The sequence below is a fragment of the Leptonotus elevatus genome, chromosome 13 (genome assembly GCF_054856555.1).
Source record: "Leptonotus elevatus isolate MCC_2025b chromosome 13, RoL_Lele_1.0, whole genome shotgun sequence".
Classification (NCBI taxonomy): Eukaryota; Metazoa; Chordata; class Actinopteri; order Syngnathiformes; family Syngnathidae; genus Leptonotus; species Leptonotus elevatus.
The window spans coordinates 9,745,203-9,770,706 of record NC_141251.1 but is presented as its reverse complement, the minus strand read 5'-3'; the positions used below and the strand labels follow the sequence as shown (position 1 = coordinate 9,770,706).

At 40.8% G+C, this 25,504-nt stretch overlaps 3 protein-coding genes across 10 annotated transcripts in view; 1 reads left to right on the top strand and 2 right to left on the bottom strand.

The window, feature by feature from the left end:
* The window catches only part of ttc7a (tetratricopeptide repeat domain 7A), a 44,317-nt gene extending 39,105 nt beyond the window's left edge, over positions 1 to 5,212 (top strand). For all 3 annotated transcript variants that reach the window (XM_086092595.1, XM_086092593.1, XM_086092594.1), the window contains exon 21: positions 4,797 to 5,212. In XM_086092595.1, coding sequence (XP_085948721.1) covers positions 4,797 to 5,015 — 219 coding nt within the window. In that variant the 3' untranslated portion in view covers positions 5,016 to 5,212. The remainder of the gene's footprint in view (positions 1 to 4,796) is intronic.
* Positions 4,761 to 16,658, bottom strand: stpg4 (sperm-tail PG-rich repeat containing 4). 6 transcript variants are annotated; one of them, XM_086092597.1, is made up of 8 exons: positions 16,357 to 16,658; positions 15,966 to 16,220; positions 15,423 to 15,487; positions 14,843 to 14,888; positions 13,807 to 13,911; positions 6,849 to 6,954; positions 6,620 to 6,702; positions 4,761 to 5,025 (listed from the first exon to the last, which is right to left on the bottom strand). In XM_086092597.1, exons 1-7 carry the CDS (start codon positions 16,375 to 16,377, stop codon positions 6,659 to 6,661), a joined length of 642 nt encoding a protein of 213 aa, XP_085948723.1. In that variant the 5' UTR covers positions 16,378 to 16,658; the 3' UTR covers positions 4,761 to 5,025; positions 6,620 to 6,658. The 6 variants fall into 6 exon arrangements, with proteins under 6 accessions (XP_085948723.1, XP_085948724.1, XP_085948728.1 ...); XM_086092598.1 differs by having other exon boundaries at positions 13,807 to 13,908; XM_086092602.1 differs by having other exon boundaries at positions 16,423 to 16,658.
* Positions 16,659 to 17,933: 1,275 nt separating this feature from the next.
* Positions 17,934 to 20,948, bottom strand: calm2a (calmodulin 2a (phosphorylase kinase, delta)). The gene is made up of 6 exons (XM_086092857.1): positions 20,794 to 20,948; positions 20,024 to 20,054; positions 19,033 to 19,176; positions 18,854 to 18,960; positions 18,656 to 18,791; positions 17,934 to 18,576 (listed from the first exon to the last, which is right to left on the bottom strand). Exons 1-6 carry the CDS (start codon positions 20,794 to 20,796, stop codon positions 18,548 to 18,550), a joined length of 450 nt encoding a protein of 149 aa, XP_085948983.1. The 5' UTR covers positions 20,797 to 20,948; the 3' UTR covers positions 17,934 to 18,547.
* Between the last annotated feature and the right edge of the window lie 4,556 nt (positions 20,949 to 25,504).

Here is a 25,504-nt window from a genome sequence, read left to right as displayed (position 1 = left end):
TTGCATCAGCCTGCAAGAATACAAGCCGCAGTGGCTGTTTTTTTCAGTGGCTCAGGCTCCCTGCGTGTATTTTTATACTGTATGTGCCGCTGACACTTTATGTGCCAGTGGCCCATTTATTCTGCTCCGCCTTGAGGGGAATTCTGATTATTCTTGGTTGATGTTCTTGAGCTATTCGGCTACAAAAGTACATTCTGTTCTGTGCTTTCCTTGAATATCCTCCATATTTTTCCACCTCTGGGTTATTAGGGGCAGAAAGAAAAGAAGATACATTCCGACTGTTGCTTGCACAATGAAGCTAACATGATTTGAGGGTAGTGGACCTTGTGGGTTTTGTATTTTCCTTTTCATCTTAATTAAGCAAAATCAGTCATATATGGTTTGGGTGGACACATTCTTTCCAACAAATTCTAGAGCTGTGACCTATACTGAGATACTATAATTTAATTTGAGCTACCATTTAATTTTTTATTTTATTTTTTTATAACAAAAAAAAAGGCTTTCTGAAATTTCAAGTCAGTGAATCTAATGGAACTGATGAGTTTTGTTGAATTTTCTGATCACTCCAGACTTTCACTTTCGGAACTAATTGATCCATTTTACCTCTAATATATGTCATGCTTAGCAAATGTATCAGAAAACCTCTCATAAAGAGGAGAGATTATGCAACATTTTGAAGTGGTTTAATGCAGATGCTTTCGATTTCAGTGAGCTCTTGATGTTTTACTATTTTGAACAGGAATGAGAACTTTTTATACCCAAATGTAAGACTTTTAACTGCGCTCCCTGAGAAGTCAGATATTAACTCATTTACTCCCCAAAACTTATAAATGTGTTCTATTTTAAATATTTCCATAAGCTCCCAAAGACATATTTATACGTTGATTATGTTTTTTTATGCTAGAGCACACAGAAGGCTTCGATGCAGCCTCTGTACTGAAGAAAAACAACCAGCAGGTGGCAGCAGAGTATAAGAGCTCAACCAGGGCCATGTTGCAACAAGCTCTTTTCCCCAGTGTTTTCAACATGTTTGTGAATAATGATGAAACGTAACTATATTCTAATGCTAATTGCTGCAAAACGGAAACAGACAGAAATATAATTTTTTTCCTGATAAAAGAAGAGACTCTAATCTTTCTTTTGGTAAGTTCCATGTTTTTATAGCAATAGAAAACAATATTCTGTGGGCCTTGCAAAATCAGTCAAAATCTAGTAAAACAGCCGGGAGCAAAGGGGTTACTTCAGTGAAGATGTGTTAATCAAGCAAGTTGTATTTCCAGTGTCTGGACAGAAGGTTATTACAAATTGAGTGTTTATGTGCAAAAAGGGTGCTTTCAAAGATCCTATGTCGAAATATTAGGAGGCATGAGCACATGTTTCTGCTGTGATCGGACGATGACTCACGCAGCACTGGTCAGCTGCTGGTATTTTTGGATCGATGAGGGTGTGGCTGTGAGGAAGAAAAAAAAACGTGCTCCGGGCTACTGCGTGTCCATGCTCCTGGTTGGTCTACGAGTTTGTTGAAGTCGTTACAGAAAGAGCCCACAGGCTAAAATGAAGCAATTTTTCTCAGTTCGCATGCCTTTATTCAATTCGTGTCCACACCTTGTTGCCGTCTGTGGAATGTGTCACCAGTTAGCATGTTGCGAGGGTATAGCGGATCCCAGCACAGTCCAACCCTACATCTCGTGCTGGTATGGAATGAAGCTGACCCACTCCCAACATCCTCCACATTTCATTTCCCTGTGTGTATAGTGGCACCTGCTCTGAGTCAGCCACACACGCTCTATTTTTTTTCTCCTCTCCTACAGAAGCATATTCATACACGTGCATGCAAAATTTCAAGGACGGGGACTTGTGCTCATTGAATTAATTTTTTTTCCTCCCAATTATCAAATGCTCCCATCTTTCTCTCCTCTCCTGTGCTCGGGGGTGGTTGTCAGCTGATTGGATCATGCGAATACATTATTTATAACACTTCTTGCCATTTTATGGGATTGCCTAGCAACCCGGGAAATATATTCTATTGAGTAAGACCTCTGATAAGCAAAGAGAGGAGGCAGTGGAAGAGATTCAGAGAGAAAAATGAATCAGGGGCACAAACGCTCGGGCAATTGGGAGCTGGCTGTTGCCTTTGTCGTCTGCCCTTTTCATTATTCACCTCTAGCTAACTTTAGCTATTCCTTGTTTGCCACGTGCACATCCTTAACTGCGCCCTCTTTCCATTCTTTTTGCCCATCGTTTGTTTTTCCACTCTGATTGAGTATAGTTGTACTTGACTGTGAATGTTGTTTCATATTTTTGTGTACGAGAAGTAGAGAATGGCTCGTTTTTTCCAGTTTCACCGGATGAGACAGAGGGATAGCTAGAACAGGGGGAATGGCAATGGTAAGGATCTGAACCACAAACCTAAATGGGATTGTCTAACAACTAGGTCAGACCAAGTCCCAAACGACAAGTCTTGTGGGGTTTTTCCAGTACAAACTGGTTATTACCGTCTGAAAATGATTTAAGAAGATGGACAACCAGTGAAATGACAGGTGTCTCACGGGTCTGGGAAATCTTCTACAGTGATCCAGTTGTTATTGCTGCTCCGCATCGCCATTTAAAGCTTGAAGTCAACTAACTGCTAATCGTGTTTTTGACATCTCAATTGGCCAGTTTAAAAACTCATCTGTCCGATGTCCAGCCAACAAGGTGACAGTCTTCAGAGACTGAAGGTTAGCATCGCTAACTTTGGCTAACTCCGATTTCTGCTAGTCTTAAAAGATTCATGCCAATGTTTTTTTATTTTATTTTTTTACATTATTAGGTGTTATGTGTAACTGGTCTGTTGTGCTAAAAAGGTTGCTGACCGTTGTTCTGTTCTGAAAAATATAAACTACAAAAATCTTTTAACTGTTCCAGCAGTCATTTTTGATGTGCTTTTCATGCGGGTGAGACTTCAGAAAGTGACCAAGTCAATGTGGTGCAGCAGCCAAAACAGTTTTCTCGTTTTAGTTCGCTTGAACGTCACTCATTCACCCACGGCTTTGAATATTTCTAAAGGTCCTTCCCTGTCAACATGATTGGCACCCGCAATATTCATTGTTCAGTATTTAGTTGTCTGTATTCATTAAGAACTGTAGAAGACATTGATTGATTCGTTGATTTCTCCTGGGAACTAATCTATACTGTATACCCAGATTGCTTTTTTTTTTTTAATAGGTCCAGAGAGGTTTAGATTTGTTTCCTTTAATAAATAAAATCATCATTTAAAAATTCCTTTAGTATTGACTTGGGTTGACTTTGTGAGATATTAAAATGGGATTGATGGCCGGAAACATTTCTGTGTGATAAATGTAGATAGGAGCAAATACTTTTTCATTGCACTGTTTCAAAGTTTGTATCTCAGTAGCTGAATGCATTCTGTCAAACCGGATGGATTTTTATCTATGTCTATGTATGTAAAGTGTAACAATACAGAAAGTTAGACACCTGCTCGGGGCACAAATTTAGCATTTTAAGCTCATTTATAGTAATTAGGAATTACTTAATACATATCTACAGGCTATGCTTGAATCTGCATGTTCGTGTTGCTCTGTTCTTATCAGATTCCATCCAACAAATACAAGCTAATTTCTTCAATAATTTATTTCATGACAAAATGCTACTAGGGATGTCTGTTTGTAGAATTTTGCCTTGTTTTTATTCTCCCCAGGAAAGGAAATCTGCTCAATTATGCAGCATTTCCAAATATAATATGAAAGAGGAATTGAAAGACGACTAGCTTGCTAAAGCTAACACTCAGCTTGGCTCACTTCACTTCATTTGCACTTTAACAAGACACAAACCTGCGTCAGATCGTTGCAATCGGCTGAAGTAAAACTGCAAACAACAGTTTTTCCTCTCAGCAGCAGCAAGGAAAAGAAGAGCAACTGAAGGTAGACACAGTGGGTGTGCACGCTCTCATTGAAAGTTTCATCAGAGCTCCGAGACAGCTACGTGAATTTCATCCCAATTAATCTGAAGCTTGTGAGCGGGGAGGCTGCATAACAATTCGTCTGTCTGGCTGCGATATATGACATCATCGCTGCCCTTTAACGTGTTACAAAAATAAAAATATAAAAAGAATGTTGAAATAAATACAAAAATAAATATATAAACATAATTAAATATCAATCAATAAATAAAAAACGCTCTGCTCTCACATTTATTTATTTCATGTTGCACACGCTCTGTCTAGGCAGTTTGCAACAGCGGAGCCCAACCCAAGACGCGCTTAGGTCCGCCCCGTCATTTGAATAACATTTCGACCTGACAGAGCGTCTGCAACATAAAAATAAATAAATACATGTGAGAGCAGAGCGCTTTTATTGATTGATTGATATTAAATTTTATTTATATATTTTTGTATGTATTTTGACATTTATTTATCAATCAAATTTTTTTTATCTCATTTTATTTATATATAGTAGTTTTTATTCCATTTATATTTATTTTTGGGGATTTCATTTTCGAATAATTTTTTTTATATTCGTGAAGGGCCGGGAATCGAACCAACAACCTCTGTGTTGGGAGATACAAAACACATAGCCAATATGACATAATCACTATATATATATATATATATATATATATATATATATATATATATATATATATATATATATATATATATATATATATATATATATAAAATAATTAATATAATAATATAATTATTATTATTTTGATTTCCATTTATATTTATTTTAAATTTTGGCAGTTTTGGTCCTCATACTATGCAATATCATTCTTTCCAATTATTTGTGCAGGGTCGGCTGCTGGTAAAGACAGGACGCGCAAACCTCGGGGAGAAGGTCCTGCGCGATGCTGTACAGGTCCACAGTGCGTCCCACAAAGCGTGGAGTGGACTAGGAGAGGCGCTGCAGTCTCTGGGATCCACTCAGGCCCCCGACTGCTTTCTCACTGCTCTGGAGCTGGAAGCTTCCTGTCCCATCCGACCTTTCACCATCATCCCCAGGGAGCTATGAGGAGCCTGGACTGGAGTGTAGGTTTGAGTCAACCAGATTGGACACTGGACACTAATTTAAAATTCCTTTAACACAACTCATTTTTTTAACATGTGACTGCCCCTTACTTGGAAAGCCTGTACTGGGGGAATTTTAGTCACATAGCAGCAGACACGACCATGTCAAAATTTAGCAGTAATAAATGTAATAATAACGCATATATTTGTTGAGACGGTTGTATTTTACCATTTTTAAAATGTGCAAAATTTCACAAGTTACTAGCTCTTAATATGAAAAGAAAAACGCACTGAGCTGTCACCGTCTTACAAATGCAATTATGCCATCTAGTGGCAGAAGAATGACCAACAAAAATCAATATACAGCAATTTTAACTCAATGTTATGATTTTTTTTTTAAATTACTGTATCAATGACTAAAAGATGCACCCATATTAGTGTAAAAAAAAATCCTCTTAAATGTTAACAAGAGTATGAAGACTATTTTTCATACTCTTGTGAATATAAAAAATATTTTACTGTACATTTTATTTGACATTTAGAACAGATATAAAATTTGCAATTAATTTTGAGTTAACTATTGAAGTCATGCGTTTAATTACGACTAAAAAAAAATGTATCGCCTGACACCCCTAGTTTATCCGTTCAAAATTATCCCTTAATATTGATTTGACTTTACAGTAAATGTACATGAAGAAGGTTTTGCTTGCAATTGGTTTGAATTTCAAATTAATTTACCCCAAAAAATGGGCAGGGAATATATTATATATATAATTCTAGGACTTCGCTATTTGAGCTCATACATGCACTACGTGCTGTTGTGTACTTATTGTACATACAGTAGATATCAATTTTGTATAGGTTGGCTAGCGCGACAGCAGCTCAGCTTCATCTTTATTTTAGCTTTGATGATTATGTTGATTGATCTGCGCACAAATTCACCCTCATACATTTTTCAGCTGGCCCATTCGGTTATCAACATGTCATTAAAGCGTATGTACAGTTTTCGTCAAATACAGTTTTGGTTCGAGTTGCCCAACGTTGAGATCTGTCATTATTAATCACGTTTGGGTCACCAATTGTGGAGATGCAGTAAATGGTAAGTAATATTTGCTTTAGACTCTCTCTCTTTTTTTCTTCTTTTTTTTTTTGAGGGGTGAGAGGGCTTCACATCCCGTCTTAATCCGACCCATTATAAATAATAACAGCTTTTAAAATCACTGCCGGATGCTGCGTCTTCACCTGCCTTGTCAGTTGTGACTAATGGGCATCACTTCCCCTCCGAGTGTCTAACCGCATTAATGTGAACACTGGGACTTGCCTACTGGCTTATGTAACACTGCCAGCACACTTTTCTGCCTCTGAACGTCCCCCCCACCTCCCTCTCTCCCTCTCTCTCCAGGCTAGCCTGATGTGATGTGGCTTGGTTGCCTAGCAGCCCCCCCCCCCCCCCCCTTGTTTGAGTTACTGGGGAAAGCGGAGCGATATCTGGTGTTCTTACCGACACACTCGCATGCTCACATACAAACAGCAAGAATGTGATGAGTGTGTTGTTTCATTTGTTTGCCTGCTGTTCGCGTGCCGGGTACGATGCAGCAATCGAGTTACCTGTCTTTGTTCTGAGAAAACAGCAGTTTCCTAAAACTGTTATCTTCCCTGTAGCCTCGTCAGTACTCCTCTTTGATTATGACCTTAAAAAAAAAAAAAAAACATAACCACCCACACTCTCCCAGCAAGAAAAAACCCTCAGTTATCAATACTCCCGATGACGCAACCTTTATCGATCACCATCACTTCTTTTCCTGCTGTCTGCAAAAAAATAATAATCTATTTTTACTTTTTCCTTCATTGCTCGCCAGCCAGCTCTCCCTTGTTTCCAGCCTTCCTCTCATTAGCACTGTGTGACACCCACACTGTGGCTTTGGGAGATGAATGGTCGATCCCTGTGGGCAAAGGAGTGAAATATTACAAGTTGTGTGCACGCATGCACGGACATGGACACGCAGGCACACGCGCGGTGACACAGAGAGCGTGCGCGTATTATAGTGGGTATGCGCACGCACATTTTCTTGACAGCCCTTTGTATAAAAGGAGACAGATTAATGGCGGAAGCAGCCCACTGTTAAGCCGCTCAGAATGACAACGGGCAAAAAGCACACACAGAAGTACAGAATTTATGGACCAGGAGTTCAATGATCAGGGGATATCTGATCATCTAATCTCACTCTTTTACTACAAAGGCGCACTGTTGTAACACGTCCAGATTGTGGGAATTAGTCCGTGAAAAAGACATTGATGGCAGCGTATATTGCTCCGAAACCTGTATGTTCCTTTCAGCAGTAATTGTGTCTGGCAATGAAAATTTACACTCTTGATGTCCAGCGGACTCAACGTCCATGATTTTCCAAAAACAATTTGAAATGTGGACTCATCAGACCACAGCACAGTCCATCTCAGATGAGCTATATATAAAAGAGTCACGATGAGTGGATGAGGGATGGTGGACCCAAATGCAGGGAAACTGCTAACCATAGGGAGAAAGGTAAGCAGACAACCATGACTGGACGGGACGCGAGTAGACTGGTCGCTATGACTGGAACGAGCGTGACGTAACAGGACCTGATTTGCCTTGACTTGATAACACAACATGTCTCCCTCCTATGATTTGTGTAATGTGGGGCTAGTTCCTTTTTTTAAATCCTTGTTTCTATTGGTTATGCACCACTTATCTGAGACTGTGACACCCCTATTTACATTATTATCAGAGGTGGAGAATCCAGGTCCAGAAGGCCACAGTTTTGACTTTAGCCACAGGTGCTTCTACTCAACCAGCAGGTAAACAAGCTACCGGGAGTGTCGAATTTGAGTCTATGTAAAGCGCTTTGGGCACTAAAGCTAAAAATGTGCTACGTAAATAGCAGTCCATCCATTCCTATTTACACGAAGGGGAATAGTCCTTCATCAGTGCACCATTATATTGAATTTGTTTCAGGCAAACGTAAATGTGAAGTATGCTTGTCTTTCCAATTAGCTCATCTTAATTATGGGATACCTCAGGGCTCATTACTTGGGACGGTCTTGTTTAACGTATTTTCCTTCTGGGTCATTTGTTTAGCGCAGCGGTGGGCAATTATTTTATTTTTTTTGAAGAGTTGAACAGTTGTCAAGGGTGACACCAACATGCTAACTCAATTGTGTTAAATTTGAATTTAATGTATTTTTTTTTTTTTTTATAAAGCAGTAAACTATTTGTTTTAATAAGGCCCCATTTGTGTACCCCTGGTCAAGGACGTAAAAAGTCAAAACTAAAATAAAAACTTTATTCTGTTACATAAAAATTAACTGCAATGATTTAAAATTCAATTTGTTTAGCTTCATAGATGGTGCCCAGTTTAGCTATGTTTTAAAATATGCTCAACATAGATCATCCTTTTTTTGGAAAGGACACTTCACATCATGTACAGTATATAGTATATGAAGTAACTCAACACTTGTGAACGTCAGTAGCCACACTGGATTAAATAACAATCGACTGCAATAAAAGTCAGGGCCGCATTGTGGCATGTATGTGATCTGGTATTCAGGTCACTGTTGTGTCTATGTGGATCTTTCGCTAACCCTTATGGATAGCACGGCAGTGCATATGTGGGTAGCCAAAAAGGAATCCCTAAGCCATTTGTTTTGTCCAAAGATTTGGAGTCATTGGTGTTTATGTTCAATGGCGGCTCAATTTTCAGTCAATTCAGTCATTGCAGAGCTATTGCTATAAAAAGAAAACACACTTTGAAACATATGCTTTATTTAATGTGCCAACCGGGGTAAACCTATTTAATGGCAGCGTGAAACTGTTCATTATTGTTGATGCAACAGTCAAAAAGTTCTTCAGACGTCTTCCATCAGTCACCTCATTATTCCCACTTGATTATCCTGGTTCCACAATAACGCCACCGAAACAATGAACCCCTTTGTTTGGTAAAAGTCACAGACGTAGGCTGATTAAACTTGTCATTTGTTGCTGTTCTGTCCAACCCAGTCGTCAGCTGACTCATCCTCACCCTGGATGGAAGAGGGAAGGGAATTTGTCTTGAATTTTTGTGTAATTTCCACTTCTAAATGACTGTAATAGGCTATCACAAAAATAACTGAACAAACTCTACCGCACAAGGGAAAGCACATTGTTACCAAAATATATAAGCCTATTCAAGACACGCCTTCATTAATACATGATGCAAACTGGTAACAGCTAGATTTGACTTGCAGGAAACATTTATAAAGCCTCCACTGTTCCCAAATTGAGAGGACGGTGTCTCCCGGTGCAGATGACTAAAACATACCCAAGACTTTTTGAAGGTGAAGAAATTGTCTTTTTTGTGCTGTTTGACAGGAGTGAGCACTGAATGATGATAACTGTTGCATTAGCTACTCATGCTAGCTAGCTAACTGGCTCTCGGCCAGATCCACACAGGTTACGTGTGATAAATTGGGGTTGTGAGATGGATGGATGGATGGATGGATGGATGGATGGATGGATGGATGGATGGATGGATGGATGGATGGATGGATGGATGGATGGATGGATGGATGGATGGATAGATGGATAGATGGATAGATAGATAGATGGATAGTTTGCTAGCTAGCTAGATAGATAGATAGATAGATAGATAGATAGATAGATAGATAGATAGATAGATAGATAGATAGATAGATAGATAGATAGATAGATAGATAGATAGATAGATAGATAGATAGATATTAGTCAACTCATATTTATGTACAGAATGTGACTACTTTTGCCACCTCCATCTATTATTATATGCAAACGAATGTACGCTCTGCTCAGAAATACAACATTGTTAGAGCAGATCCTCAACTCGTGACCTTTGAATGATATACTGTAATTCCACAGTGCCAGTGCAGCTCACATCTTAGGTCACACTTAAATCACTTGAAATAGAAGCACTGTTAAAAATATGCGTGGTGCATTGTGCGCGGAACATTTTGTTCTCGAGCCGCTAATGCAGTGGAGTGCGTTGTGCGCGTCTTGTCAGTCATCAGTTCCTATACCGTATGCAATACACCTTAGACTGATTGCCAGCCAATTAAATTGAAAACAACACTTTGTTTCATCATATTAATCCCAAATATGCGTGAGCTTTCAAGTACAGTACACGATGTGTGTCTATGAATAAGAAGCGAGCTTGATTGACAGTGAAGAAGCAGGTGGGTGGCCGCTCCTACAAAAGATGGAGGGTGTAAAGTCGTCACTATGAAGCATATGTCAGAGATCAGCAATGGACTGTAGAGATGACTGAGATAAGAAGGCAGGAAGGGCTCCAAAGGTTGCGAGAGGCAGATTACCGAGGGCTCGGCCTTCACGGGGAGAATGAATGGCTGCTCATGGTTCACAAGCGCAATGATACGCATGGCCCGTCCTCATTTCAGTCTTCCTCTTACGCGTTCACAAGTGTGAAACACGGTGGTCGGGATTCAAATGCCAGCGTAGACACATGGATGTGCTAATGTGCCGCACCTCATGCTAAGTCCTCTCGTAGCAGTCATGATTCCGCCTTAAACTCCCAACGTCGTTTGTCTTATTATGATGATTAAAGAACATACTAGTAGGCTACACTGTATGGGCAGTAAGCTAGTCTAGCTAACAAGCTAAGGAAGTTTAACTAGCTAACTAGGCAAAGCAGTGCACTAGTTGACACTAATGTATGGAAAACCTTTTGGGAAATTAATTTGATATCGTAGTAGTAGTACGCTTTTTACTTTGTAAAACAATTCCTCTCATCCAACATTAGTAACCTTTGATGTCACAAATATTTTTATGGATGAATGGATAGAAATTCACACCAACACAGAAGAACATCACACAACTCTCTATTCTTAGTTCCTGTGAATGTAATCGCCGAATGTGGTACTTATAGCCTGTTTTTCATGTAAGCTAACACAAGAAAATTACATACTAAAAATGGAATGTTGGGTTATTGTAAACATCCTGCCATGAGAGCTAATGAATCATATGGATGGATTAATTGAACGCTAAAGTAAATGCTAGCCACATTAGAGGGACCGCATCCCGATAGAAAGTATGTTTCTATCTGTTTCAATTTTGCAGCATTTAGCATTAGAATATAGCTAAGTTTCATCATTATTCACAAATCTGTTTAAAACACTTTTTGCAACATGGCCCTGGTTGATCTCTTATACTCTACTGCCACCTGCGGGCCGTTTTTTGTAATAACTACCATTGCTTTATGTGCTCTCTTCAGGTTAGAGGCTGCATCAAAGCCTTCTGTATGCTCTAGCATACAAAAAAAAAGAAAAAGAAAAAAAAACAGTAAAAAAAATTTATATATACGTTTTTGGGACCATGGCAATAATTAAAATAGAACGTTTTTTAATACGTTTTTGGGAGCAAAAGAGTTAATCACACAATTGTCATAGCGATTCAAACGCTAAACACATAAAAAAATTAATGTAACTGTTAAATTCCTTCTTATTTCCTTCCAAATTCCACGTTGCGTTCTCATTGACATCCACATGTAATTGATAACAGGACTGACTAATTGATAACAAGATTGATTGTAGGTTACAGATTGACTAGCAATGAAATGTGGTGAAATTTAAAGTACATTATATAGCGTCCCGGTAAGCTATCTGAGCATGCTAAAAGCATGTAGTCCCAGATCAATGAATTTAAAAAAAGTACATGTTCTTCATATCGACACGGTTATTCCTCCCTGTTGCTTTTTACCTCCCACCATCGCCGCATTCTTTATTTCCCCACGCCATCGGCCCGCATTGAGTTTGCCGAAAGAAAGGAGAGTATGCAGAGTAGCCAGCGATAAGAATAGCTGTTTTATTGTGTGCCACTGCCTTGGCTCATAATACTGAATGTGTTATCTGAGGGAGCAGCATGCCACGCTAAGCTATGTGCATGTGACGCATGGCTGAGCAGCATTCCTCCTCCTGAGTGCATCGCAGGGCAGAGATAGTAGGAAGGCATAGCTGCCTGACTGCCAACAAACGGCGAGGAAGAGAGAGCAGCGCGAGCAGCGTATGGAAGACGTGAAGGGTGAGAGCAACACCGGGAACATGTAGTTAAGTGGAATAAAGTACCCTTTGTCGCAAGATAAGATCATTCTGCTTTCCTGGCTGCCGTCGCTAAAGTGATTTCAGCAACAAAGGCAGCTTATTATGCTCTTGGCAGATCAGAAAATCCATGGAGATAAACATTAGTCCAAGCATTAAAAGACTTCAGGTTTGATAGGTTTTGGTTAACATTTATTACTGGGTGAGGACAGCATACTGGCATGGGGGGGAAGTTTAAGGAGTGTCTCGGAAGAGGAGGCTGAATGGCGGATCCACCATGCTCAGGTGGTCACCTGACTTCCAGTGGGGTTCGTATGTGCCTGGCCCTGGTGTCCCCTGGATTGGATAACAGCAACGCCCACACAAGCAATGATACATTTTATACCAATGTCTCATCATTAACTCATTCACTGCCATTGGCGGCTATAGACGTCAAAAATGTATTTGAACTATTCTATTATATTCTAACAAGAGTGTGAAAACCTTTTTTATTGTACATAGATATAAAATTTGTGATTAATTACAATTAACATTTTAATCGCCTGACACCCCAATTTTTTTATAATCGTTCCTCTTTTTTTTTTATCACGTCAGGTGGATACAATTTTTCATTGTAATTAATCACATGACTTCAATAATTAATCACAAATTTTATATCTGTTCTAAATGTACAATATTTTTTTTTATTAACAAAAGTGGAAAAAGTGGAAAACTAATAGAAATAGTTCAAATGGAATTTTGACGTCTATATCCGTCAATGGTAGTGAATGAGTTAAGAAAACATCCATTGCATATCTTATTTCCTCAAATTATGACTTCCACTGTAATTTACTCTAAATTCAAATATTGTAGTTTTTTTTTCTTCTAAGGCCTCCCAACTAAATGAACAGTTAAGCCACTTGTCCATTGTACCGGTTCCACACCGGAATGGCCTCGCTCGGTCCAGAGTGGGTACTTTTGCATTACATTTTTTTGGGGGGACGTGCGCCATGCGGTGACTATAAGTCAGGTTTCCATCCAAATGCTTCAAAATTTTTATACAAATTTTGTTTCCAACCGCTCTTCTTTCGCGAATATGCGCCGCGAAATGACATTGTAGTGACGGAACCTTGGGACAATGGGGAGTTCCAGGTGCGAATGTCGGTTTCGACGGACTGAACGGAAGTCGTTTGTTTTGTTTCCATCGCCAAAATGCACATTTTACTTTTTTCATAATTTCATAATTATCGTTAGTAGCTAATTTTATTAGGTAGGTCTAGGTTGTATTTTCAGTCGACAGCAAGTGGCAAAATGGCCGCCCCCTGAGATGGATAAAAATGGCTGTATTTTGCTTCGTAACTCTAACTCCGTAAATGTAATATTAATCAGAATGTCATGTTTAGACTAGTAAAGTCACATATAACATATTATTGTCAAGTAATGTTTAAGGTTGACTTCCACTTTTATGTTAACTATAATAAATAACATTGTCACAGTCACAATATGAGGAAATTCAATATACTGTGCATGGTTAATTGCTAGTATCCATATTCTTGGACGTGAGCATTCTGTTATATAGTGCTGCTACTACTACTCAGTTATCTAATCTATTTAAAACTTTGTATTTCCGTGGACCACATCTTCAAATAAAACAACCATACAGCATATTCAGGAAGTTGCCAGTAACTGTGAGTAAATAAGTATAAATATTGACTTACTGAGTTTACACTGTGAAGCCGCGGCAATTTGGATTTGAAACAGGAAGTGATACCATTTGCAGGTTTGCTTGAAAGATTGTACACGCCCGGAGCAGGACCTTCCTTCTAAGGCACACACAAAAAAAAAAGAAGTTTTGCTTATTAGTCTGTTTTTGATACATATGTAAAACAAATGTAACGAAACGTGAATAAAAAGGTTTACATAACATTTCAACTCAACCATATTTCCATTCATATTTTCCTATTCTTAACTATTACATTTTTGCCGGACGGATCCAAAATGCATAACGAGGCGGTTACAGATGGCACAAGTGGCAATCTGACGCATATCGCACAAAACGTCGCGGGGATCGAGGAGTCGAAAAGTGCAGAGACACGAGCGTTGGCGTGTTAACACTATTGGTAAAGAACATCGTCCAGTCACTGCTGACCATCGACAGGAAGACATTCAGTCCCACTTTGTGGATGTTGCCAAGTCTCTTTCTCTCCCTGGTCAAAAATTGCTCTATTCTACAATACCGTATTTGTATTTTTCCACTGCTCTACTGTATTTTCACATTTGTGCCCCGAGTAAATTTGCTGCAGGATTTGTGTAATGGGCTTTAACCTTTGACAATTAACATGTCTCGGAAGTCACCGTGACACCACTAACAGTAGAAAACTGCTCACAACTCTGCAGTAATAACACCCTCGGGATTTCTTTGCGCCTTTCCTTCTGTGTCAACACTCGGCAGCTGCCAACGGGTCTCAAATATCCATCAGCTACCAGCATGGAGACACGGGTTAAGGCCGCAACGCTGTGCAATATGAGCCTAAGCTGACCCTCTCGCACCTTCAAATGGGGGAATCGGTTTTCTTTGGCTCTTGGGGGTTGTCATATCCCGCCGCTCATGCGCGACATACACCAGATACACATTACGGCAGAGCACGACTTTGTAACCAAAACCGATTGAAAATGGTTTGCAACAAAGGCTTTTTGTGGGGGCTGGAAAGGCTGACTGGTTTGAATAAGGAGTCTTGGAGATCAGATACTTACGGGTGGGAAGGTGATCCTTTGCACACTTGACCGAAACATAGCAAGCCTGCGGAGAAGACAATGAAAGATGGGGCTGTCAAAAAAAAAAAAACACCAAGAAAAGCGCAGGACAAAAAAGTCAAGAACACAGTGGGGATTGCCCTTTGAGAAGGAAATGAGAGAAGGAAGGAGAAGTTAGAAAAAAAAAACTGATTTCACTTTCCTTTCTTTTCTTTGATCCTTCCTCGGGTCTCCTGACAACCTTATGACTCGAGCTGGATTCTGAAGTATTCGGTTTAGGTGAACGGTATGGGATTTTTAATAGGTTTTAGGTGAACTAATGAGTACGCACTCACACACATGCACACACACACGCACACGCACATACTCACGCACATACAAAATAAATAAATAAAAAATAAATAAGAAAAGAGAGAGAGCAATGATGATGACATGTCGAATCGGTAAAATTACTGAATGAACAATACTGAGCTCTCTAAAAAAATAAAAATTAAAAATAAACAGAAAATAAATAAAATTAAAAAAGAAGAAGAAGAAAAAACAGATTGAAGGTTGTACCGAAATGATGTGAAATGCTTACTTGCAGGGCATCTTCTCCACCGGTTTCACTGTCACATTGTAATCGCATGGTGAAGTGTTAATGTCCTACAAAATGGAAACGAAGTAGAGTAAATGCCTATGGCAATGTTACAATAGTAATCATGATACCAAAAGCTTATTTTTGTTTGTGTGTTTAGCTGATTTCGCCGCATTTTGTACAGTGTGTAATAAGCAGCGGTGGGTAGTAATGAGTTACATTTACTCCGTTACATTTACATGAGTAACTTTTTGAAAAAAAAGTTACTTCTAAGAGTGGTTTTACCACATAATACTTTTTACTTTTACTTGAGTAGATGTGTGAAGAAGTAACGCTACTCTTACTCCGCTATATCGGGCTACACTAGAGTCGTTGCCCGATGCCCCATTCAGAAATTTGATTTACCGTATTTTCACATCAACGAATCGAGCCTTTTGAACGGCTCTTCATTGTGACAATGGGAACCGGGTCTTTATAGAGAAGTAACCGTTCACACAATTTAGAGCATTCAGTTCATCAGATTAGGCTATTTCAAAAGGACCCAACCTTGTCCCTAATTCCCAGAGTGACAATATCAGGGCGTGGAGAGGTTTTGAAAGAGGAGGATGCCTGGCGCATCAGCACTTCCTGGGTGGAGTCAGGAAGGTTATATGCTCCAGGTAGCAACATGTCCCCTCGTTGCAACCCCATAGGCTGACGGGTGCGGTCAGCGCTTTTAAAGCTGTAGGTCTTCTTCACAGGGTTCAGGTCAGCTTCCTCTATGAAGTCCCGGATGTAATACACACCTGGGGTTCGAGGGTCCTAAACAGAACATGTGAAAATTTCAGTTTTACAAATAAGTGAAACTAAAAGTTTTCACTCAATCAGTGATACTGTCACAAAGATTTGATTCAAGGTATTGCTTTATTGTCTTATTATTAACTTTGGTTTAACCTACGTTTACTTGTTGGTACAACATTGTTTGTCAGGTAAAGACACAATTGGGTAGATGCCACGGACTTACGACTTCCGGGTTTTACACATCAGCGCCGTTTCAGGCCACTGCTGGCCGCGTTCCAACACTCGCACCCCCACCCCTGCGCCCCCCAATCGCGCGCTCCCGCTAATCGGCGGGAGGGCGTCTCGGCTATCTGAAATGCTTCGGACACGGAGCCAGACACTACACACTCGCAGCCTCGCACCCGTCGACGGGAACGCGCAACCGAGGGGCACAAAGGCGGAAGCGCAAGTACTGGGACGCAGCCCACACGGCGCAAACCGGAAACGGGTACAAAGTTGATGGGTGAAAACCCGGAAGTCCCGCCTCCTCCGTGGCATATACTCCATTGTTTCAGCTGTGGTAACTCTGCCATGACAACTGTAAACAAATGCAAAAAAACATGACTGCTTATTTGAAATCACATACTAATGAGGACCTTACATTATCTGCTCCGTTACCACCACTTGCATGTGTCACCTACCTTAAGAGACATCTTGTTTTTCCATGAGGCGCCAAGCTGCACTGTACTCATTTCAATGCTGTTCACTATCTGGCTGACCGGAAATCCAGTGACACCTTAGCACCTTTTAGAACTGTGAGTGTTACTATAGCAGCGAGTCCACTACCAATCAATTTTTCAACAAGCTGGCTCACTTGGTAGAGCTCGATTTACACTTAACGGTTGGCAAGTTTGACTGGGGAAGACACAATTGCAGGCAGGTGTACATAAAAAATTGCAACTATGCCTTCTTTTTTTTTTACGCTTTAGTGATGTTTCACAGATACATTTAGAATATGAGCACATAATCTTAGTTTATTATTGGATATTGTTATCTGTTGATCTTAAAAGCTGGTTCAGATGAATTTATATCCCAATAACACACTGTATTGTGATTGCAGTTACAGCCAATGCAAGTTTAAGTACGGTTAAAAGTTTTGTTTTTTGGCAACGCCACACAAAATTAGGTCACATTTGAACATACAGGAAGTAAACAAAACCCACAGGAGGCAGTGGTTCACAATAGAGCTTTATTTTGTCAAAATAAACTTAGTATCTCTGGAAGCTACTGTAACAAACTCAAGTAGAAGAAAAATCAAAACAAGGTATACCTTTATTTACACCAATTTCTGATGTATGCTAGCCCCATCCCCAGCACCTTGCGAAGAGTAAGACATGTGGCAGGTAGCTTTAACATGCTACGCCAACAGGAGCAGACAACAGCCTGTGGTCAGCGACAGCACCCGACTAATCTGATGTTAAGTACTGTTGTGCACAATGCCAAAATAAAAGCCTTTCACCCCACTCTGCTTTGAGTAACAATTTCATCTGAACCGTCTTGCGTTTTAAGAGGCATTGGCTGATGCTCTTGAGTGCTTTTGTGAATTGACAGGAAACACCTGTTTCAAACACGTTGTATATTCAAGCAGTGGGGGGGAAGATAATGTCATTAAAATGGCACGTGCAGCCCTCAATACAAAAATGGTAGTTTAAAAATTCGATAATTAGGAAAACAAGACCAATTTTCAAACCCGGGTAGATTGTAAATTTTATTGGAAAACAAAAATATACAACTTGGAATGGATTATTTGAGGCATGGCCAGAGGCCACTTAAAAAAAAGAAAGAAAAGAAAATGAGAAACATTAAAAAGCATGGTAAGATTAGTCATTTTCTGGTATATAGAACAGCAGATACAAAAAGTTTATACGAGTACCTAGGAGATACACCCGTGTCATTTTTTTGCAGTAGTGCAATGCTGAGAGATTTCCCATATATACTTTGTCCATAGTCCATGCAGAGTTTCAACTCCTCTACATTGTTTCCATGCCAACGGTGTTGCCAAGTGACAACCAGCTGACAGGTTTCCAATGTCGCCTTGCCAGAAAAGGCCCCGAGCACAATACAGAGGAGTCGCTCCTCCGGCTCCCAAGGGCCTCCGCAGGCATCTGGTTGGATGACCGTTCGTCACTCAAACACCATGACAGCAAAAGAAAAAGGGACATGGGGACAAGAGCCTATGCAGTTTACATGCAGTTCCTTTGGACAGCAGTAGGGGCAGGGACGCAGGGGGGTTAATAAGATTTTACAGATAAATTACACAAAGAAAAAAAAAAGGCAAATTATTTATATACGAAATCTGTACAAGGCCCTCACTTCGCCGTCATCATTTGTACGAACTCTGTCGAGGGGGAAACAAAAGAAACGGGATTAACGGCGCTTCTGAAAAATCATTTATACGTCCAGCAGCAGATACCAACCTTCATAGTTGACCTGACCGTCGCCATCAATGTCTGCTTCTCTGATCATCTCGTCTACTTCTTCATCGGTTAACTTCTCTCCGAGGTTTGTCATCACGTGACGTAGCTCAGCAGCGCTGATGTAGCCGTTCCCGTCCTGAACGTTGCAGCGATATCTTAACTCTGTGTTCACGTGCAAGTCGGCCACGTGTCGTTTACCTTGTCGAAGACGCGGAAAGCTTCTCTGATCTCCTCCTCACTGTCTGTATCCTTCATTTTCCTGGCCATCATTGTCAGGAATTCGGGGAAATCTATCGTACCGTTTCCTGAAAAGCAAAGTGTGTCAAGGCGGGGATTCCAAGTTTCCACACAGCGAGAACTATTTCGAAGCCACTCACCATCGGCGTCCACCTCATTGATCATGTCCTGCAACTCCGCCTCTGTGGGGTTCTGCCCAAGAGAGCGCATGACCGTGCCCAGCTCTTTGGTGGTGATGGTGCCATCTCCATCCTTGTCAAAAAGTGAAAACGCCTCCTTGAATTCTGAGAAAAAGGCCACAAGCAGAGGAATGATGTCACTCATGTTGCCAATATCAACTCAAGTGTTTTGATACTCCATAGGCGATGCTTTGGAGTTCAACAAAGACAGCGACAGCAAACAGAAGGCCGGGTAGCGGGCGCCAACAACCACCTACGTTATTTAACGGCGCCATGAGGGATGACGAACGATGACACTTCAAGTACAACGAGACCCGTGTTTGGCATACAACAACCGAGACAACCATTTGCAGGATCAACACACAAGGGGCCAACTTGTTCTTCAGAGAAAGAACAGTACAATTTAGTCCGGCTGCTACAGGTGAAAACTCCGCAAGCCCACTGTTGCCAAGGTAACGGAACACAGTGCTTAGCTCCAAGCAGTTTCAAACAAATGAAAATCTAAACGCTGCCCCTGAAATCAACAACAACAACTCGACACCGGAAAGAACGCAATTAACTTGAGCATCAATTACCATTGAAACCAGACGTAAACTGATTAACATCTGGTAAATTGCCACATGAATGTACAAACCCATTTAAGTTCCTAGTACGATGGTTCTAGAAGTCTTGATTCTATGGAGGACACACCCTGGGCAAAGGACATCATGCTCACTGCACACACTGCCCTGTCACATTACATCATATTATTAGATGGTAACGCTACATATTCCAGGGGGGGAATCGTTCATTGCCAACACACTTTCATTCATTCAATTCTTATCTGAACACAAGTAGATCGTCTTAAAAAGGAAAGTATAGAAATCCTCCTATCGACGCAAGAATCAATAATGCAAGCCTTTTTTGGAGAATGTGTGGAAAGCAGCTCAAGAGTAAAATAGGAATGGCTTACCAGCAATCTGCTCTTCTGTAAGCTGATCAGCCTGGAAAGAAAAGACAATTCAAAAATTACAAATATGAATCACAAACTACCCTTTTGCGTTGCTAATGGCCCAACTAAAGATTGGCGCAAAAGGTTTGTAGGGAAGAAAAGTCGGATTATTAAATGATTACAAGTGATCCGAATAGGAAGCGCAGAGGAGCCCCCACCTCGTGAAACCCCCTCCGCATGACATCCATTTCAATCGGAGCCTTTTCAAAACGAGAACATGGCCGCGCGCACACACACACAATTCATAACGTTCCTTGCAATTAGGCGGCAAAGTAACGATAGCCTGGATGAGCTAAGGCGTCTCTCGAGAGCATGCTCAACACTTCATGCAGAAACGTCGTGCATTTTAACTAATAGTTATCACGTGCTACTCGGTAACGAATAACAATCGTTACAACCTGCAGGCAGCACGAATGTGATATTTTTACATAATAGTTTTAGATGTGTATTATACAGTTAAGGGTCCAACAGTTAACGCAGCGTTTAAAGTAAGTAAATGAACGACAGATGCGGGGTATATTTGATAACGACATTTTCAGTCACACGCAGCCGAGGTGATCAATTTATGGAATCAGATTTGTGCCGAATAATTAGCACCAAGCAAGCCACTGCGGCATTTGGGAAGCATCGTTAAAGGGTGGTTTCGCCTCCCCGATGGTGATCATTTAGATCCCCTTACGTCGCAGCGCGGAACTCGAAAGCGACGACGAGTGATGTTGCTTCTATCTTACCATTTCGACGTAGATGGAGCTGCTCGTTGACGACAAAAATCCTCTGCACGCCTATGCTAGCGCGTAACCTCGCCACACTGCCAGCCTGAATGATGAACGCACCGTAGCCGACTGCAACTGGGCTCGCCTTTAACCGTTATCTGAAACTCCGCCTCTTTTCAATATCCTTCCGCTCCCTGCCATATTTTTCTATGACAAGAATCATACATTTGAGGCTTTTCTGAAGCGAAAAACACATGTGAGAATTAAAAAATACTACTTTACTCGTACGTGTGTCTTCTGTGAGGGTTCGGACTCTGATAAGAGGAATGCTATACTTGAATTGACGGAGATCTAGTTTATAGCGTATGTATACACCTGCTTCTCTGTGATGAGGCACACGCCCTAGCTGAAAGAAATGGCGCTCTGTGATTGGTTTGTTTGTACCTGCAATGCGTCACTCCCCATTTTCTGCGTTTCGCTGCATCTTAGCCAGTAGCCATAGAAATCCTGTGACTCCTGTCTACAATACATCCACAGCAGGCTTGCTAGTGTGTACAGTATATACACATGGGCGTCATCCGAAGGAAACTCCTTAACAGTTTTGCTTCTACTATATTTATTTAGAGCTGTATCTCCCCCACCCCATCCCCACCCTCACCCCCCACCCACGACCCCCATGCGTTTCATCTCTTTGTTACAATTTACAAACACAGTATCAAATTACAGTCCATTAATTTATCTAATTATACAGTTAGTGCAAAGGGAGTATCTGGTAGCATGACTGCTGATGCTTGGCTGCACTCCTGTCTCCCAGCAGCCACCGGTCTCCGGCCTGCTCCAATGGGAGAGGATACGGAGGAGGTTGAGAGAAGGAAGATGTCAGGAGAACCAGTTTATACCTATTAACCCCCTTTTATTCAAATAAATCGGCATCTCTTCATAGAGCATACACAGTGGTTCCCACTTCCATCTGCAGTATTTTTTTTTAACCTGCATAATCTTGAGCACATTGGATTTGTTTCCGTATAGAGTTCTTTTTTTCCACTGAGGATTATGAAATGGCAAAATGTGATGACATAAAGGCCTAACTCTGTCACAAGAACCAGATAAAGTTAGAGCATGCTTGAATGAATGACCCCATGCAAAGACCCGTTGCCACAGATTGGTTTTAGTCACAGGTGCTGGTAAATGAGCTCGTCTCCAGACTCCACCTGTTGAGTAGAAGCATCGGCGGCTAAAGCTAATCTGTTTCAGGGTTTTTACTTTCTGGACCTGGATTCCTCAACCCTGACTTATGCTTTATTAATGTTGTGGGTGTAAATGTTTGGTGGGCCCTTTCCCCAAGTACTATGTACAATCAGCTAAGGTTAAAGGTTAATATTGGAAAGCTCCAATTGGAGCCCAGGAGACATGACTTACTGATCCATAAAACATAATTAATCTCAGTGATATAAGCAAAGAAAGACTTTTTCATGACACGGCGGAGAATAAAAAGTGTGTCGCATCCTGTTGTAGAACGTTATAAAAATAAAAATAAAGGGTTCAAACACAAACTTATACACCTTTCATGCTTATTCTTTTTTTTTTTATCACCTCTGTGAATATGTAACCTGTACACATAATCTTAGGGGCCCTTATCTGTCATAGCCCAACCCAGAACACTATACAGTAATGAAGTAGCCGCTTTCATTTCCTTCCAAGGGGGTTCAAAGTTCACTCCAGTTAAGCTAAGGCAAAGCTGAAGTCGCTCTTCCATCCTCATTAATAGTCCATAACATCACTCGGCTCAATGGAAGTTAGCATGTTGTGCAAAAGGTATCTTTTTTTTTCCCCCCTCACATTTGAGGACCATGCAAGGCAAGTGACAAATGTGAGGCAATGTTTACCTGTGTAACAGAAAGACACCATTACAAATGAATGAGGCCGTGTAATGCACCTGCTGGTTCAATGCCAAAGGATTGGATCACCTTTCATGGGAGAGAATGTCAGGTGTTTGCGCATCAGAGTCATTGAAAAGAGAATCACGTCATGCGTTTCAGTGCGTTTGTTTTTCCTTGTTTCTGTATGTTTGAACTGATATATGCAAGCAAAATGCTTGTTTGTGAATGTTTGAATGAGTGTGTACTGAGGATAAAGCACGACGGAATGGGTGTGATCGTTTGTGGATGAATTTTTTATGACGCATGGGCAATTCAGCTGGATCTGAACTGTCTCGCTGCACTAACTGGCTAAAAAATACGTCTCATACTATACAGTGTAGATGAGCCCACAGCAAAGCACTTCAAGTAAGCACGGGTGGTTTTACGGCCGTGCAATAACAGTATTAGGCGTACAAAGTCCAACAACGGGCTTGCTGTATACCCACCAATCCCATCAGGCACGCTGGCCTACCTGTTACTGAGGAATGACTTGTTTTCCAAAATTACATCACCAGGCAGAGATGATTAATGGCCTCAAATCGGATAAGAGGATTTGGTGCCTGCCTGTTTCAATCATGTTGTGATGAAATGGATATAGCATAAAGTGAATCTCCCTGTTTTGTTTGTGGGTTTTTTTATGATACTATTTGTTGTTTTATTTGAAGGATCAGAGGGATAAACCCACTTACAGTCCTTGAAACATATGTCCTCTAAATTTGATACACCCCTGCCAAATTTCAATGATTATTATTTTTTGTCTCGGCTGACAAGGAGAGACTCTACGCTAGCCCAAAGCTACATGCTAACCGTTAAATCGGATTAAAAAAAAGAAAAGAAATCCTGTCTCTTCTCTAAGTTCACTCTATGGACTCACAGCCACAACAAGGCACTCTAGCGCGGCCACGGCAGCGAACTATCCAAAGGAAAGATGCTGTTACGGGGGTGTAGACATAGCTAGCTAGCTAAATGTATGTTGCAGCTGTGCCGGATAACCGCTAAAGATGGTAGTGGGGGAATTAACTTTGTTCATGTTTATCTTCAGACTTGTATAACGTATTTCGAATACAACTCTGAATTCACTTTCCATGGTCTTTAATGGTTGCCACTTTGAATGCCAGTGGCAGGTCCTTACACTCTCCCTTTTCATTACCACTCTTCTGTCCTCTATCTACTGTATCTTTGGCTCTCTCGCTCCCTCCTTCCCTGGCTGGCTTGCCTCCAGGTTGTCTGCTGCAGTCTCTGTAAGGAGCTGGCGTTCATGAAATTGCAACTTGGATCTTCCAGAAGTGTGGCGGCACTTCAAATCTCTCTCGCAAGGGTCATTTCACCCTCACTGGCTATTTTTCCTCGACACATGTGTCCTTGTCTATCACGTGGATTTGGAATTCTCCCTTTTGCGGAATACTCAATGTGGGTCTATGCACACTTCTCTCGTTTAGTCATGTAAATAACCAGAGGAAAACCGAGAAGTGCTCCTAAAGCCATACACGGTAGTGTATAACCACCAATAAGGAAGTGACAAGTGCACTGTGTCAAGGAGTGCTGAGTCCTTGGCCCTTGCTGAACTGCAGGTCAGGCCTGCTGTTGCAGGAGTGGAGACACACCCGGCATGCCTCCCCCCCACGCCTCCTTAAGATGATCTCATTCTTCAGGGTGCATGCTGTGGCCACTACCAGATGAAGGCGGCAGAGCAGGTGTCATGTCGCCTGCGTGTCTGCGTGTGCGTGTGGTTTTGGGTGTGCTGCTTTTCTGCTTAGACTGTGCTCATAAACAAACGTGATGGCTCGGCCGTGTTTGGAAGACTCACTAGTGACATCTGGTGGCCAGAGCATGAATTGCTTTCAACGTGAGGGACAAAAAAGCTTGGGGCCTCCTTCTATTGTTAACCAGTCTATCATTTTCTGTACAACTTGTTCTCATTAGAACAACTTGACCCTATCCTTACAATTCTAGTCAGCTGCCAGTCATTCACAGGCCACAAACAGAAAAATAACTATATTCACATTTAAACGTATGGACAATGTCTTAAACATTTCTTGAATATATATATATATATATATATATATATATATATATATATATATATATATATATATATATATATATATATATATATATATAGAGTTAAGCAGCTAAAGTTTTTATAATATCAGAAGGCGGCCATTTTGCCACTTGCTGTCGACTAAAAATGACATCACAGTTGCTCAGATCTCAGGTAAACAACCAATCACAGCTCAGCTTCAGAAAACAGGTGAGCTGTGATTGGTCGTTGTCTGAGCTCTGAAAAACTGTGATGTCATCTTAAGGCGACAGCAAGTGGCAAAATGGCCGCCCCCTAAGATGTATAAAAATGGCTGGATTTTGCTGCATAACTCATAATCCACAAATGTAATATTAATTACTAACGCAATATTAACCCAAATACCGTATTTAGACTAATGGGGCTGCTTAGAAAATATTATTGTTAATAATTTTGGTTGGGTGGCTTCCCCTTTAAATTAATTTCAAGTTTGTGCCAAAAAGACCTAACTTTCACACTCCAGCAATAAAAATCATTTAATTTAGCTTCAAAATAAAAGTGTTTAGCTTTTCAGATTCACTGCATGGAGAAGAGTAATGCAATGGAAAAAAATATTTTCTGGACAAAGGATATCTATCAGTTTGATGCCAGGTATGTGGCAGATGCTAATGAGGCCATCAAGGAGACTGTTGGCTGCATTTCAGCCGGAAGCCAAAAGCACTGCAGTGGATTACTTTCATACTGCCAAGAGATTGTCTTGCCTCTGCGGCGGACTTTTATTGCAAACAGT